Here is an 18754-nt window from a genome sequence, read left to right as displayed (position 1 = left end):
TGCGCAACAAAAGACTTGAATAAGGCGGCTGAAGATGAGCTTATTTTATTCTTATAAGGCATTACAACTGTACAGTACATTGCCTCACACATCCATATTGTCTCAAGTCATACAGACCAAAGAATAGAAAAATATAGATTGACTGTCACAATGAAGCTTTTTTTTAAACGAGCATACATTCTACCAACTAATTTTCAGTGATGGTTTGATTTCCAGTCAGAATCCTCAGAAGGTGAAAATATACTGTACAAAGCAGCTGGAGCTGGAACCTCTGGGTTTTTTTGCTCTGCAGTAGATCCACAACATGTGAGTTAGAAAAACACTCAACGGTATCTGCTTTTTGATGGCGAACAGATCTGCAGCGTTACACAGAGACAGTCCGGAAGCTTTTGGCCGGCAGTTTGACTGTAGGCTACCTGTTTCTGTTGATATTTGGCAGGGGGACACGCAGCACAGAGCAGCACCAGCTTTCAGGTTTTTTAGTATGACGGCAACATCCTCACTCATGCTATAACGAGTCAGAAGAGCCCTTATTAAAATGTAATTACTAATGACTACACTTTTTTTGTCAAGCAAAGGTCAGTTCACTACAGCAAGGTGTGTTTGTGTTGACATCCTGAGATGAGAGCATGCATCAAATCAACTTTCACCCCCCCCTCCAAAAAAACCTTCACTGAAGAAACAAAATGGCTAAAGGAATATCACATCACATTAACACCTAATACTTTATACTTCAAATGCAAACATTTGGCAAACTTATAACAGCATCTACTTATGTGCTAAGCTACATAAATACCATAAAACGAGAGTTTCTGTTACATGAACTGTAACATACAAAAGCAGTTCAGATTGATTTCCTCGTTTACAAAGTGCAAAAACATCTCTTCCATTACTGCTCTCTTCTTATTCATATACAAACAAAAGAAAATGTGAAGGTTGGAATGCTATTTTAAGTTGTTCTGAAGCCCAAATACTTTCAGATAGCAGCAGAAATAGTTGCCAATAGCAATAAGAGTAATTCTGATGATAAATCATTTGTCTCTGCTTTGTAGGTGATAGTCAGTCATGTAAGCCTCTCAGAAGCAGGGTGAAGTATAGAAAACAACAAATGTTGATGATGTCACCGTCACGTCACGTTCTGATAGGCACAACACCGAGGAGGGGGTGGCATAGACCTGTTGGATGAAACACATAGTAACATAGATGTTGAATATATATCTTACTGATATGTGGATAGTGTCTGTATGACTGTAAACTCACTTTTCTGGGTTGAAGGTGTCACCTCTATCTCTAACTCAGGTTATGCCTCATTTTCTATGGTCATCCCTGGGTTACTGGCACCTGAACAAACACATAATAATAATTATTATTATAGCTACTCCACAGTGATGCTCAACCTGGGTTGACTCAATAACATGACTTTAGTAGTGCAAAAAAAAGGGGGGTAAGGTGCACAGTTCTGAGACACTATATACATATATACAGTACTATATACTATATACAGTGTGATATGCAGTGTGGGTTATTGCACATTATTTGAATATTGCCCAATAGTGGTAATCATATTCAATGAGTAATAGATACTGGACAATGAGAGTAATGATATTGCACACTATACAGATATTGCACAGTATACAGATATTGCACAGTAATGGAATTGCACAGTATTATCAATAATGAATCGAAGGTGCAATAATGCAGACACATTTAAAATATGCAGGGCAGTTGTCCACAGCACAATGCCTGATTAGATACATGCATGATCATCTTGTAACAACAGGGGCTCAAACTCAGAGCCTTTGACGCCATAGGCAGGTGCTGATCTCAGGGAGCTATTATCTGGGTGATGTCACGAGTGGCCTCACAACATCTAGTAGACAAGGGGCAGGGTTGCATGAAAATACAGAATTTTAAACTACTGTAAAAAATGAATTTCTCACTAGAACATTCTGAGAATGTGTGTACTTGGTTAAGACAACATAGAGATGACTGTCATTTATTTTCACAAAGATCAATAAATGAAACTGATGTTTGAAGATGCTCTATTTTGCATTGACTGCAGTTGCATAGATGAGGACACAATTCAACAAAATAATATTTCAATTCTGAAATTTTGCACACTAAATCTACAGTCATCTTCGAATGTTAAATTCTTTCCATGAACGTCAAAGATTTAGTTTGGAAGAAATTGCAGAATTTGTTTACACTACTGTATGCAGTAAAATGTTTTAATGCACTATGGGCTCAATTTTTTATATATCATAAATCTGAATACCAAATTTGTGGAGAACAGTCTGGATATGAAGTTCCCAAAATTTGGTATCAATAGATAAAAAAATGTGGGAGGAGATAGATTTAAGGTTTTTTGTAAAAAGTACAGTGATGGATTGCTACTGGGTAAAAGCAGAGGCTAGTATCGGCTCTGCAGTCTACAGTTTGACGTACGTTGCGATGTGGTAGCATGTACAATTGATTTGTTGTAAAAGTTTAGATGGCTGCTGTAGCGCCACCATCAGGACTATTAGCACACAAATCACACTGATTAAGTTTGGCACGGGACTGGATTTAGTGCAAAGTTTGGTGAGTTTTCACGCATGGGAACGTAGATTTCTTAGGAAGATGAAGAATAATAATACTGGCAAAAACAATAGAGTCCATGTAGCTTTGCTGCTCGGCCCCTAATAATAATAATAATAATAATAATAATAATAATAATAATAATTATAATAATTATAAAAAATAAATAATATATAAATATAATATTTAATATAGCACTTTTTACATAACAAAGTCACAAAGTGCTTTACAAGAGTAACATTGTTGAAAAATAAAAACAAAAAAACAGTAGGCCTACAAAGAACATCAATTAAAAAGAATAAAATAAAATTTGAAATAAAAAGTAAAATAAATAATAATATGTGATCTACCCTTCCTGTCTTTGTCTGTTGCACTGTCACTCTCTGTCCAGGAGGGGGTGCTGATGAGCAGTCGACTCTGAGACTCCCTCAGCGGCTTGGAGGGGAACTGGCGGCCCTCTGCTGCACTGGATATGCACAAATACACATAAGCAGGGATGAAGCCAGAAATCAACCCACTGAGGTCTATTTCTGAATAAAATAGTCCTATCATCATATATATATCAATGTATGATCCCGAATTTCCCCATATCTAGGGTATCTATCTCTATTTGAATGATTCATTCGAAACTGCAAGGCTGTAACTGCTGTGAGGGGATTGTCCTGCATCATTACCCCTACAGGGTTAATAAACCGCCACGGGCTCACTTGCAGTTGTGCTGTGCTTTTTTTTTAATGGATGTGTGCGTTCTCTCTCCCCTCCATCCAGGATATCTTTCAGAGGCGCTGTGCATGCAGAGCCTCCTCCATTGTGAAGGACACCCTCCCTCACACACACTGTTTGCCCCACTGCCATCAGGCAGAAGATTTCACCTGAACTACACCCTCTGCTCCTGCAATGGACATTTTATGACTACCCTGGCCTGCATCCACACTTTATACCGGACAATCATCACCTCAGTGCCTCCTATTTTACTATGCATAATTACCACTGAGGTGGCTAGTTAGCCATTATTTATATTATCTAGAGCATTATTTATATTTATATCTATATTTTCATTTATTCACAGCTGTTACGCGGCTCATACCTGCTCTTTGTTCCATTACACTATTTATCCTGTTACACTAAATAGTTAGGCATTTTTATACTATCAACATTCTCATGGTTTTATAATTCAGTTGTACAGCATTATTTATATTTAAATCAATATTGTCCTATATTCAAAATTACTGTTGCACTGACCATATTGTCAATTGCCAGAACCCCCCACATTGGGAGTTTGTTTGCATATTTTTGTGTCTATGTTGCATTTTGTGTTCAGGTATTTGTGTATATTTGTGTATGTGTGTATTTGTGTATATTTGTGTATGTGTGTATTTTTGTGTTGGCACTTTAGACTGTGGAAAAGGACTTTTTTTTTCTTTGAGACACTTGACTCACCCCTTGCTGGCATGGTTGGAGCCCGTGGGGGATGAGGGCTGCTCTGGGTCCAGATTCACCAGACAGGTTGGGAACGAGCAACCGTCGCCTAAACTAGAAAGCCACAGTAGAAAGATGTTTAAAAAACTAGCAGATAATACATCTGTTTAATACGGTAGGTGACACAACATATATGTTGGGTGTTTTATTGTATGTTTGTGGAAAGGATGGCTAATAAAGAGTGTAGATTATGTTTAAGCTATGTACCTTTTGATAAACTGCAGCTATTGTGGCAATTATGGGATAATGGTCAATGCTAAAACATAGTAGCATAAGTAGAGAAGAGGTATAAAGTCAGTGAACTGGAAATGTCACAAATACAGTGATATCTATAATTAGCCACCATAAGCTCAAGAAGAGGATTGTGTTATTCCGTCTTTAGAACGTTACATAGTCTCACTTTAATGTCACTATTTCCACAGAGAAATGTTCCATGGCTTTGAGTTATTACAGTGGTTTAGTTTGCAGAATAGTAACCAGTTGTTGCAAATAATGGAACAAAATGGGCTTCTGTATGCAATTCCAACTGGATGTGAAATGTGTTCATCACATCAACAATGTATTGTTTATACATAATATAAAATGTAAAAAAGAAAACAGGGTTTATGTTTTAATAATTTGACTGTGATTGCCAAAAAGCTGTAGGTATATTCATAATAGTATTCATTCCGTCAGCATGAATTACTCATTTTTGCAAAACGTGTGCATGAATTCACTGTGGAGATGTTGTTTACTGAAGCTAATGCTCTCTTGTCCCCTTTGAGACGTTTCCCTCTTTTGAACCATTTTGTTTCAAACTGAGTGGCAGCGCTCTCTAATGCCCAAGCTTAAGAGTGACTTTATTCATTTAACACTTCTCTGACATCTTGAGTGAGACTCTTTGAACTACAGAAGCCTTTTCTAAAGCAAACGTGTGCCATTGCTGTGCATATTGATGCTGATTGGCAGGACTTTTATAATCAATATCACAACCGTATATAGTTGTAGATGCAATTTAGGCTTGAAACGCCTCAGTAGTAGATTTTAACAAAACATGATACATAATCTAAAAAAACATTAAGCTGACCATGTCATCACTTTCTTTTTCTCATACTGTCTGCCTGAAAATACCTGTGTTCACCTTCTGTCTAAAACTCTCTGTTTTAGCGCCTGTCTGGTTACGAGCCCAGTCTGATCTGATTGGCTGGTGAGAAGAAATATAGCTTTTGCAAAGGTCGTTCTCAAGCCATGGGTGGAGATATTCAGATGAGGGGGCGGTATATTCTAATAAATCTGCATGTGACATATGAGGAGCCAAATCTGAATGGCTTGTCGAATCATCACCATCACCAAACGTATGTGCATAAGCACTGAAAAAGTGATTTTTTTTTCATGATATGTCCCCTTTAATGCATTACATATCAACATAATGTGCTTATGTACAGTTGATCAGTGTCTGAGATGCCATATGACCTCTCAACAGGTTATAAGTTGGATTTGACTTAACTGATCTCATTGTTAGTCGTAGCCACACTGCAGTTGCACTGACTTGTGGTTCTTCAAACAGAGCCTGAAGTCTTTGACCTGCTTGTCCTTTAGTCTAGACTTAAAATTACAGGTCATCAGGGCTCCTAAACTGTCAAACAACCTGCCGGGGAAAGTTATAAATAATTAACACTAGACTTGCTTTATCGGATTGTTTCTTTAGTTTGCCCTTCTCAAGTCTTATGTTTCTTTTCTTTTCTTTATAAATATATATTGTATTTGATAGATATTTTTAGAGGATTTTCTTCGGGTTGTCTTTGACAAATGCCCATAATAATAACCTTACCCGGAGAAAACAGGAATTGGCCAGTATTTAAGTTCATCCCCAAAGACCTGGCGGAAGTTCTTACTGCAGCCCAGACTGAAACCGTTCTTATCGATGCCGTGGCGAAACACTGGAGAACGCACAGCCTCTGAGATAACACACATGGAGAAGAAGTCAGTCATTCAGACATGAAGATGGATATCTCAGTCTTTATGTAATCTATTCTTCAGACAACACATGAACGGCTCCCGCTGAACGGCCGCATCAATGGAACAACTCTGAATGAAAGTGTCTTTGTTGTTCAGGAAAAGCAGATCTGAGACAGTGCCACCATGTGTGAGCAGTGTCTGTTACTAAGCTGCTTACTGCCCTGAGCCTTATGTCTTTGCATTACACTGTAACATACTCCTCTGGATAATCCACACTCCTTAACACACAGACAAAGTGTGCCACTGTGCACACATAATGAGAAACTGCTCCGTCTGATAACGGCCCACAAAGGCACATTAAATCGCTGTGCTGATGAGGACTGATGGTGGGAAAAGTGCAGTGAAACACTCTTCATCATTAGTGCGAAGACGACACTGTAAGCAGATTGAGAGCAGATACACAGGGCTGAGCGAGCTGCTGTCCAACACAGGCTGTATACAGTAATTACTGCATCCACAAACAGAACACACATACATGTTCGCCACCTACCCAGGGTGGATCTGTTCTTGCAGACGAGCCAGCAGTGATAGATGAAAAGCGAAGCCAGGCTGACTGAGAACATGGAGGCCGAGAAGAAGAGGAAGAGGATGTGGAACTTGGCCTGAGTGTCTGGGAGGCTGTTCTGAGGGGGAAACAACAACCAAACAATCAACACAACTGCACAAAAACAGAGCGAGACACTAAGACTGAGTGGGATCTGAGAGATTTCTACTCAAGTGTTCTAGGGGAGCTCATTAAGTTGTTTCTATCTCAATGCCACTAACTAGTTGGTTGGTTCATACCAGATATTCTTTCAGACGGAAATGTGCTCTACCTCCAGCCTTGTGAGAAAAAATCAAATACCACATATTCAACACAGACTGCATGATTTCAGATGTCCATTCAGATTTGATCAGAGATATTTTGTGCAAACCCAACACCAGTGCCTGAATTGGGTCATTTGACCGTCACTTGATTAGGACTTTTAATTATACTTTTAATTATTAACAGTATTATTAATAGGCTTTCATATGATATCATAGACTGTATATACATTCTACGGCTAATATTTATACCACAATAGGCTATATATCATGATTTCTTGGGGAAAACCAAGCAATTATATCTAAAATCTGACTCTCAGCATCTCCATGTATTTTCAGACACTGTGACAATTACACTGTGAGATTAGCAGTCAAATCCGGCTCCTCAGATCTAATTGTATAATAGTCGACTATTCGGTCCCCCCCAAAAAGACATATGTATGAATCAGAATATATCCAAGACACGTGCGATGATCATGTCATGCAACTGCTGAATTAGGGTACTGGCACTTTTCTTGATCCAATTCAGGCACTGTCCAACACCCAAAAAAATACATAATATAATCAATGGTTCATATTGTTGTGAGGAAACTATACTTACCATCCAAAACTTAATGAAGTACTGAAGATCTGTAGCAGTTATAAAAAGGCAGTAGAGTAGCGAATATGCCAAGAACAGCATGAAAAACTTGTAGTTGGAGAATCCCACACAGTTGTTCACCCTGCAACAAGGAAGAAATGATGCAGGTCAGTGTGGGAAAATGTTCTCATTAGTACACGTTCAAATATTTTCTAAATGCAAAGATACAGGAGTTGATGAGATTATTTAAAGGCGCCTGTCATCAATATTCAGAACATTAATATAGCAGTAAACAAATATTTGCTATGTAAAGATATAGTGCAGTAATGGCATCCTGAGCAGAGTAAGAAGTCACACTCCCTCTGCATGCGTTGTAATCTGAGTTTCTCTGTTCTTTGTTTTGATAGCTGGTGGGCCACACGTGCATGTTAGAGCATGTGAGTGCCTTGTGCGTCGTATCAGACCTAGAGGGCCGTAGTTGAGTTTGGCAGCGGTCTGAGAGAGCCAAGCAATCTCAGCCCAGTTTGTTTTCAGTATTTTGAGTGCAGCACCTTTTAAAACAATTGTGCAGCAAATATTGGGGTTGTGAATGTGCACACAAATATTCTAGGCCCAGACAAATATATAAATGACCCATTTTCCAGCTGTTTCAGACTGAAAAACAGTTTGCAGAACTTTTTAAGAAAACAGAATACCAGGTCCTCTAATTCATATGAAACAAACCTTTTCATATGAATTAACCAGTTTTGTCTCAGAATGCTAAGGACATGTTCACACCAGGTATTTGTGAAGATTTGTTTCATAAATAGTTTTACTATTTTTATTTTATTAATAATTAAATAAACTTGGCAAAAAAAAAAAACGCCCCTTTATCAGGACACTGTATTTTAAAGATACTTTTGTAAAAATCTAAATAACTTTAGATTGTAAAGGGTCTAAACAATGTTTCCCATGTTCAATGAACCATAAACAATTAATGAACATGCACCTGTTGAACGGTCAAAAAGACAATGACAACTTAAGGGCGGTAGGCAATTAAGGTCACAGTTAAAAGAAAATTAGGAAAGTAAAGAGACCTTTCTACTGACTCTGAAAAACACCAAAAGAAAGGCGCCCAGGGTCCCTGCTAATCTGCGTCAACATGCCTTAGGCATGGTGCAAGGAGGCATGAGGACAGCAGATGTGGCCAGGGCAATACATCGCAATGTCCCTACTGTGAGACACCTAAGACAGCGCTACAGGGAGACAGGAAGCACAGCTGATCGTCCTCGCAGCGGCAGACCATGTGTAACATCACCTGCATAGGATCGGTACATCCCAATATCACACCTGAGGGACAGGTACAGCATGGCAACAACAACCGCAAGAACTGGCCACTCTGGTGCAGAACATGAGGAGGAGATGTACTGCAGTACTTAATGCAGCTGGTGGCCACACCAGATACTGAGGGCTACTTTTGATTTTGACCCCCTCCCCTTTGTTCAGGGACACATTATTCCATTTCTGTTAGTCACATGTCTGTGAACATTGTTCAGTTTATGTCTTAGTTGTTAAATCTTTTAATGTTCATGCAAATATTTGCATATGTTAAGTTTGCTTAAAATATAAAAGCAGTTGAAAGTGACAGGACGTTTCTTTTTTTGCTGATTTTATTTTTACACAAAAGCAACTCCAAGAACCTATTGTTTTATAAGCCAATGGCACATTGCATTATGACTTTTTATATTCAGCTTCTTTCATGAATTTTTCTCGTACATTGTTGCAAAGAGAGCAGACAACCCGATCATGTTTAACAAAAATTACACCGACTGGAATCTAATTTGTTTTGTCTCCCTCTGCTGCCAAAATGTGTCATATGGCAGGATGAGAGGTTACAGTATCAACATCTGCCCAGTAAACAAGCCCTTTGTGCTCCCATGTGATGTGTGTTTACGAGCCCTGTAAACTGGAATGTGACTGGGCAGTGTGGTGCTAAAGAAAAACAATGAAACCATGAAGCCTGAATACTGTGGGGCCTTTCATGAAAAAGAAATGATATAATGACGATGATATACAAAACACATCTGTTTAAAACTGCCTATTCCACTTGATGTCAATTGCTCTGCCTCTTTCTGTTGTTTCTATTTTGTTCTTTATTTTTATTTTTATTTATTTTGCTGCTTTTAAATGTCTTATGTATCCCTGTACGGTGTCCTTGAGTGCCGAGAAAAGCGCCTTTAAATAAAATGTATTATTATTATTATTATTATTATTATTATTATTATTATATAACAACATCATATGAGTGCAGTGGTAAATTAATACAGTGTCACTGATATTTAGTTAAAATCCTATTGTCATTACATACCATGGGCAGTGGTGATCCATCTTCAGAATGCATCTGTAAGACAGTAGGGTCAGACGTTAGAGTAATTGAATCTTAGTCTGCCTGCCAGAATGCAATATATGGTGTGGTCTGTTCTCTATAGGTGCATGAGCAGAGAGCCATACTTATCACAGACTGAACAATGGTGACATCGATCAGGCTTCAGCAGCTGGCAGCGGTCACAGAAACGGATTGCTGAGGAGACATAGCCAATTCAATCACACAGCCGTCAGCAGCAGCACCTCTTGACCACGGACTTACAAGGTGAAAGGGGTGAAACGAGCTCTGAGAGCTGGATGTCAGTCTATAGACTGCTCCTGTTGTTCTGCATCAGCGACAGTGTGTGCTGTACTGTACCTCCAGAGTTGGTGCGGGTGTAGATGGGCAGATCCTTGGCTATCCTCCTCAGGATCTCCTGCTGAGACTCCCCCCGATCTTCACGCTCCAGCAGCTCTTTGTCAGAGTAGGACAGATGAAACTATGTGGGGCAGAACCCAAAGGGAAAGTCAAACAACACCTACGATTTAGCAATAGTTTAATCTGCGAGCAACGCTGTTTACTTCTAATGTATTGTATCCTTACTTTTGTCAAAACAGAGTCAAATTATTTGTCACATAAGCTACAAGCTGTGTTAGTATCAGTAATGCATTGATGTCTGTCACTGTGAAGCCGCAGCTCAGTAGGCAGTACATTTCTGTATCGTCCATTTGTTTTGGTTCTTTCTGCCCCAGCAGGCAAATGGGAGCAACGCAGCACAGAGTTGCAATATTACTTTCAGCCACTCAGGCTGGAAACAAATAACTCTGATGCTAACAAACAACTCAGCACACATGAAATGATTTTTATTACAATCTCAAAACCTTGAGTGATCCAGCGATCATATCTCATAAAGAAAAGCTTTCATATGAGGTGACTATTGGCTACATGTGTGCTTCGCAAATGCAAGGGTAGCGTTTTTTTCTGAGTGTCCTTTCAAGATGTATGCATGTGTGTGTTCACCCTGCAGAGCTGAAGTGCTGTGGTCAGGATCAGAGCCAAGTGCTCCAGGCACTTCCACTGGAAAGTTTTATTAGTCTAAATGCAGCGTTCAATCCCACAGGGAGGCTGTAACCTACATCTGAACATCCCACCCTGCCTCATCATCCCAGGCGACAATAACGCTGAGACAGACTCACCTCCTTCAGGGGGTTCATGGGCCTGGTGAAGATGGTTTGCCAGTAAGCCCACACAAACATGATGAAGATGACATGGTACACAAGCAAGTATATAACTGGAAGCAGAAAAACATAAACAAGTCATCATCATATATAATGAGTGGTGTGCATTTAACCATTTACTCACAGTTTGCAGCGTCATTGAATATTAGTTATATTGGTGTGATTCAATGTAATTTCTTTTTCCTTTCACTGGAATATAAAACAGATTTAAATTTGTATATAATATACAATATAATATATAATAGAACCAAATGCAGAAAAACTCTATAAACTCAGCATTCAGATGAGCATGACTTTAATTCAGAATCTAATAATTTTTTTAATTGTGTGGTGGGACAAATATTTATGTAGTAAATACATTTACAGAGTATATGAGACTCTGAGTTGGTATAATTCTTGATGCTGATTTGTACAACATTTTGTCATGTGTTATCAAGGACAAGGAAGCAAATCTGAAACATTAGTACAATAACGAGGCGTGCCTCAAGGCTTAACTCTTGGTCCACTACTTTTTTTCCATTTTCATTAATGACCTTCCCCCAATTTGTTCTGAATATTATGTTCAGCTTTATGCGGATGATACTGTATTATACACATCTAAAACTTTAAAAACTTTAAAAATGTATTACAGATTGAATCAACTTTGCAGTCTGATTTGAGTACCCTAGAACACTAGTTTGCAACTAATAAATGACTATGCATAAAACAAAATTTCACACTATGGTGTTTGGTACTTGTTTAAGAAGTAAATCCAAATCTGAAGCTTATCCATGTGTTACTGATTATTGTCTTGATGGTATGGCACTTCAAAGAGTTCAACACATGAAACGCCGGGGCCTAAGGCTTGATACTGAACTTTCTTTAAAATGTGATATAAATTATATTGTGAAGAAAATTAACCTTGGTATTGGTGTTCTTTACCAATCCAGAAACTGCTTTTCATTTACTGTTAGAAAAAAGCTTGCGTTACAACTCATTTTACCAATATTGGATTATGCTGATGTTGTACATCAGGCTGCATGAAAAACACATTTTCCTCTCAATACAGTTTATAATAGACTATGCAGATTTGGCCTTGGCTGCTCTTTCATAACCCATCATTGTACAATGTATGAAACCTCTCCCATCACACGAAGGCTGCAGTTTATTTTTAAATGTATACATTTCAGTTACTCTCACAGAGTACAAAGCCTGAATGTTCAAAGCTTCCTCTTATTGGAATAATTGTAAATATCCCACCCATATCATTTTCCACTTATAAGATCAGTTGTAAATGTCCAAAATAACACCTCTATAATAATGTTTTATCACGTTATTACTTAATGCTATCACTGACATTAATACTTTTATATAGTCTATGAATGAAAGATCTATTTTCATCTGCTGGGAGTATGATCTCCTGATTTTGTATGTCTTATGATTTGCTATTTATTGTTTTTAGTTTTTTTTGTTACAATTGGTTTCATTTAATTATCTTATTATTTTAGTTTTTCATTAAATCTTTTGTCTAATTGTGCTTACAGTATATTGTATTATTGTCGTTGAGGATCCCCTTGAAAGCAAGATGGTATATCTCAAGGGGTTATTCCTAATAAAGAATTTATTAATTTTATTTATTTATTTTTTAGGAACACACTGAATAAAAGCCTGCGTTTAAACATTTAACTGAGGTTATGAAAAAAAATCTTGTGACGCACTTCCAGCTAATACAGGCTGATTATAGTGTTTCGATGTGGGCTGCCTCTGCCAGACTGAAGGCTGCTAAATCTCCTCTTGCCTAAACTCAACTCAACATATACAGTAACAGATGCAGAACAGCTGAAGACACTTGTGATTCATCTTTATGTTAAACAGCATTACAAAACACTTACCCTTTTCTCCTGTGTCTTCGATAGACTCTGAAAAATGAAAAAGACACAATCAGGTCTGTGTTGCTTAAAGAAGGCAAAACACACGCTACCATATTGTGTAAGACGACATGGGGAAACATTTCTAGCTTACATGATACATGTATGACTGAGAATCAGTGTGTGAGTTCAAATCAGCAAAACTGACAAAATGCTGACTCCGTAAACCCTTAACACCACACCAGTCAGAAAATCAATATACAGCACACTCCCAGTCATATACTGTAGTTCGACTCATTATTTCTCTCAAATAGGTAAGCATTACTGTGCACTGACAAAAGGCAACGAAAACAACAACAAGGAGTATCCTGCACAGTTTCACACACACGCACCTAAAGATCTGGACTCATAAAAGTGGGCAAGTTGGAAGATATTAGCTGACACTGTTTAATATGTGTCCCAATATCTAAGCAATGATTGGCTGAGCATACAGAATCATCCATCTTCAGCCTGTGAAGCAACACACACACACACACACACACACACACACACACACACACACACACACGCACACATACACACACACATGCACAAAGCAGGAACTGAGGAAAGGTGAGCCAAAGAGCTGAATCGAGGCACGCAGCCAAAGATCATGCGCATGCTGCCTTGCCAGCATTAAAAGCCCCAGAGTCTGACAGTGAAGCATAAGTGAATGTGTGATTAGAAGTATGTGCAGGTATGTAAATTAATGTGTCTAAGAAAGCAATATGGTCACTGCCGTACAGTTGGTTTTTTTCTTTTCCTTTTTGCATTCTTGCTACAAAATGGTAAATTTTCCACATTATGTGGGCTTTAAGAAGCCAAAGAGCACCTGATTCCAAATGTTTAACAATCTTGGAAAAAGGACAGACTGTTTAAAAGACGACGTCCAGTGCTTCAAAAAAAAGTGGGTCAACCACAGATTGCTTAGGGTGAATTATGTAAACCAGACAATAGGATTAACTCAGCAGCCGAACAAGAGCTATCAGCTGACTATGCTTTCACACAACTGTCTCTGTGTCTGTCTGCAGAGCACATGCTGGCCCCCGAGCGACCGCTGTCCTGCCCTGCTGCTGCTGCTGCTGTTTTCATCTGTCAGTCCCATCTGACTCGAATGCATCACAATGTCGCTCTTGTTCTACTGGATGCAAAACAAGATGGTTTAAAAAAGCCTGATGAAACAGTGATTTTGCTTTTCTGTTTACCTGCAGTAATGAAGGATGTCTCAATATCTCATAACAGACACATGGCGTCCTGTAACTCTAGAAGAGGTTCATCCGGGGACAGGCGCATTACTAATATATAATAATAATATTAATAAAGTGTACATTATTATTATCTACATTGTTTATTCATCGCAATAAATAAACGTTTTGATTCAATAGCCTAATGGGCTAAAACACATTTGTCTACAGTTCTGCAGTACAGTGGAATAATCTGCACCCAAATCTGAAACTGAGTGTTTCACTGAGCATGTTTAAAGTGGCCTAAAAGAAATGGTTGCAAAGTAAAATGTAGCATTTTCAATTTCAATTCAAATTGTTTACGTTTTTTTGACTGAGAAAGCAAAAAAGCATTTTGACATAGCTATCCCGCGAGACTTTGCTTTCCTGAAAAACACCCACATAAGTAATTTGTTCAAGCAGCAATTATGACTTATATTTACGTTTATAGTGGCGGTGCCCTCTAGCAGCTGTAGTAATTTTGACGGGAGCAAAGTTTCCTTAAGTATACGAAGTGACGAAGTATAACAGCGGTGGTCGAAAATATAAGTAAACGCCAAGTTTTTTCTTTTACCCTTACGGAACAAATGGAACTATGTCACGTACTGTACTATGTTAGATGCTATGTCACGTGCTGCCTAACGCGCATAACCGGAAGTATCACAACAAATGTCAACCCAAACCACAATCTTTTATTAAAGTGCTCATATTATGCTCATTTTCAGGTTCATAATTATATTTAGAGGTTATATCAGAATAGCATTACATGGTTTCATTTTCAAAAAACACCATATTTTTATTGTACTGCACATTGCTGCAGCTCCTCTTTTCACCCTGTGTGTTCAGCTCTCTGTTTTAGCTACAGAGTGAGACCTCTCACTTCTGTTCCATCTTTGCTGGGAGTCGCACATGCTCAGTAGCTAGGTAAGGACTACTAGCCAGTCAGAAGCAGAGTATGAGGGCGTGCCCTGACAGTACCTAGGTAAGGACTACTAGCCAGTCAGAAGCAGAGTATGAGGGCGTGCCCTGACAGTACCTAGGTAAGGACTACTAGCCAGTCAGAAGCAGAGTATGAGGGCGTGCCCTGACAGTACCTAGGTAAGGACTACTAGCCAGTCAGAAGCAGAGTATGAGGGCGTGCCATGCTAGCAGCTAGGCGAGCATTATAACGTGTGTTCCAAAGTGACCACGTTTGTCTCTGAAGTAAAGGCTGGACTACAATAGAGCTGTTTGGAGCAGTTTGTGAACAGTGTTTTCTGTTGGAGATGGTAAGTCCCTTTGGGGGGGACTTTGGACTTTTCACTTTGTAAACTTATAATGTGCACAAAAAAGATATTTAACACAATAAAGGAAAGGGAAAAAGCCAAAACGCATAATATGAGCCCTTTAAACTTAACTAAGTAGTTTTGGTGCCTAAACCAAATCAACTAGTTTCTGTGCCTTAACCTAACCAAACTGCAACAGTTGCACAACATTACCGACGTGTTTACAACCGCGATACGTTCTGGGGTTTAGATATGAGAACAGAAAACGCTCCTGTGGGTCAGTTTCCTGCCACCACTAGATGAGCTAATTTATGAAACGCTCCTGTGGGTCATTTTAGGAATAACCTATTGTCGTATGGTTTGGAGGCTTTGTTGTACCCCGCCGCCTGCTAATATGTTGATTGTATTGTCTGCATCTGTCTGAGCTTGTTGTCTAGTTGTGCTGATTTTTATCTTGTGGCGTGATAAGTGTTTTACTAAAGGACCATAATGGAAATAAGCCTTCAAACTTTACTGTGTTTTTATCCACTGTGATTTTTAATGTTGGTCTATGTAATTAATGCTTTTCAGCGTAGTATGTGTTTCTCAAATCATCAAATAAATCAAACAAACAAATCAAACAATGCCAAATGAACAACTGCAAATATTCTAATATGAAATAATGTCAATAAATAGCTGTTATTTATTATAGTAACTCCACATAGTCTACAGCCATGGATGGATTATGAGAAGATAAGACCCCCACCGCTCTACAACAAAACAAGACATCCAGACATCTTTTGTCTCTTTGTGTTATTTGTTTCTCTCTATCATTGTGTGTCTCTTTTGGTTGTTTTTCCTCTCATTGTGGTCTTTTGGCGTTTTCTTTGTGGACGTTTGTGTTCGGTCATGGTCATGTTGCATCTCTTTGTTGTCGTTTTTTGTCTCTTTGTGGTCATTTTGCACCCTTTTGTGGTCTCTTTTGCGTGTCTTTTTGGTCATTTTGCATTCCTATGTGGTCATTTTACATCTCTTTGAGGTCATTTTGCATTTATTTGTGGTCTTCTTTTTGCATCCCACTGTTTTGTTTTATCTTGTCGTTTTGCCTCCCTTTATGGTCTTTTTGCATCCCTCTGTGGTCGCTTTGTGTCCCTTTGTGGTCGCTTTGTGTCCCTTTGTGGTTGCTTTGTGTCCCTTTGCGGCCGTTTTTCATCTCATTGTGGTCTTTTGTGTCCCTTTGTGGTCATTTTTTAAACTTTTTGTGATCATTGTATCTCTTTATGGTCGTTTTGATACCCTTTGTGGTTGTTTTTCATCTCTTTGTCAAGCCCATAATCCATCCATGGTACTAAGAAGCCAGTTACCTATCACCTTCGGACTCTGGTAGGGAGGCACCAAAGGGTGCCAATCAGATTTCACCTCTCGGCACCCTTGGCCACCCCTCTGGCCACCCCTCTGGCCCTTCTCCTGCTGGTGAATCCAGTGACATGGCACTATGACTCCCTAAGTCTTACTGATCTGGTGTAAAGACGAACATAAAGGTGTACCCTTTCAGTTACAGCTGGATAAATGTTTGGCTACATTTGGAGAAGATCAGACTTAGAAACAACCCCTCCCTCCCTGTGTTTTCCTCTGTTTGGTCTCATTAAACCATCTCAATTTCATCCCCCCTTTTCTGACAGAGGAGAGCTGCTTTCCTAGTGGTCTGACAAGCTGCCAAATGGAGCACATGAGTAGCTGGCTGCTGAGACTCCCCTGAGACATCCCAGATACCATTACTCACTATCCAGGTCAACTTTATGTTCAACGTTCACTGAGAAGTCTCGCTATCTGTAAACGCACCATCCAACGTTTAGCAGCTGGAGGGGCCTGACTCAAAAACCATTAGGCTACAGACTTCTTTTCAAAAAATAATGCTGGTGGTGGTGATGTTGTGGTGGAGGATTCAGAGAGCCAAATGAAACAAGGAGCCTGAAGCTATTACAGTAAGTCTTTAAGATAGTGCTGATAGAGTAGTGGTGGAATTAAATAATAAATCTAATCGTCTAATCCTACTCTGTACACCCTGTGAAAATGTAGGCCTATATATCATAAAAGCTCCTTCACAACAAAACCATTTTTCATGCAAACACATGATTGCCACTTCATTGTAACAATATGCTGGCAATTCCTGTTTCAATTGTGGTTGCCATGTGACTGACACTGTCCACACACACTGCATAAACAACAAGCCAGTCTTCTGCACAGCCTGCCTGGACCACAAACTGCTGAAATACAAATGTCTCCCCACCCTATCACCAAACAAACACACACCAGTCAGAGGCATTCCCTATCACACTCACACAGACACACACACACACACACACACACACACACACACACACACACACACACACACACACACACACACACACACACACACACACACACACACACACACACACACACCCAGACAGCTGGTTTCTTACCTATGCAAAGCTGCAACACATAGGCGTAGTATGACCACGCCACTATGAGGGCGATGAAGAGGACCGGGATCCAGTACAAAACTCTCTGACAGCTCTTCTTGATACTACGCGAGCCCGACGGTGCCATAGTCTAGGAACGGATCATTTCTCGTGCGCATTCGTGTATTACTCTCCTTCCCTCTCCCTCACTGTGTGTAAGTGTGTGTGCCCGTGCCTTCCTGTAGACTGTCACTGCATCGGTGCTCCGGCTCTGATCAGCCTTAATGGACAGCTCAGACGCAACATATCCTACCAGCCTCCCGCCCGCCTCTGATGCCGCTGCCGCCGCCACCGCCGCCGCTGCCGCACTGCTCCCCTCTGATCGTCCTGTTCAGACACTGGTACAGACTACAACACAATATCAGACAGCTCACACTATGCACAGACGCGCACAGAGTCAGCGCCGCCCCTTCTGCCTCCCCACAGGTTGCCATGACGTCCGCGGGATGCTGCAAGCCTGGCATTTTTTTCCCACCGCGAGCAGATGGGTTCAATAAGTTCATACCAGTGAGTGTAAAGCAAACGGTTCATACTCGCGAGTGTTGAGACAGAGGCACACGCACTAAATGCTTCTGAGTCTGTTTTATTTGCACACAAAGGCAAGACGAATCACTATTGTTGTTTTTCTTCCAAATATTTCTTAATATTATATCTCCTTATACTATATTTTGGATGTGTTTATGTGGCAATATCAAACTTTATCGGTCTGATTACTGTTTACAGGCTATAATATGGTTTGCCTGTGTCAGAGGAGTCGATAGCATATTGTGTTTTCTCATTACCTTCTGGAGGTCTGCACCTGCGTCTGCTGCTTCACGCCCAACAGCACCTGCAAAATATTCTGCATATATTGCAGAGTAGGCTACACATTGTA

At 39.6% G+C, this 18754-nt stretch overlaps 1 protein-coding gene across 1 annotated transcript; it reads right to left on the bottom strand.

The window, feature by feature from the left end:
• Positions 1–29: 29 nt before the first annotated feature.
• On the bottom strand, positions 30–18209 carry zdhhc2 (zDHHC palmitoyltransferase 2). The gene is made up of 13 exons (XM_078261193.1): positions 17842–18209; positions 12892–12918; positions 10979–11073; positions 10161–10281; positions 9929–9998; positions 9786–9818; positions 7460–7580; positions 6545–6677; positions 5867–5993; positions 4018–4110; positions 2928–3043; positions 1261–1341; positions 30–1175 (listed from the first exon to the last, which is right to left on the bottom strand). Exons 1-12 carry the CDS (start codon positions 17966–17968, stop codon positions 1301–1303), a joined length of 1104 nt encoding a protein of 367 aa, XP_078117319.1. The 5' UTR covers positions 17969–18209; the 3' UTR covers positions 30–1175; positions 1261–1300.
• Positions 18210–18754: the final 545 nt, after the last annotated feature.

Source organism: Sander vitreus, chromosome 10 (assembly GCF_031162955.1).
Source record: "Sander vitreus isolate 19-12246 chromosome 10, sanVit1, whole genome shotgun sequence".
In the NCBI taxonomy this organism is placed as follows: domain Eukaryota; kingdom Metazoa; phylum Chordata; class Actinopteri; order Perciformes; family Percidae; genus Sander; species Sander vitreus.
Note: the sequence above shows the minus strand (reverse complement) of the source record. Positions and strands in the feature narration are given on the sequence as shown.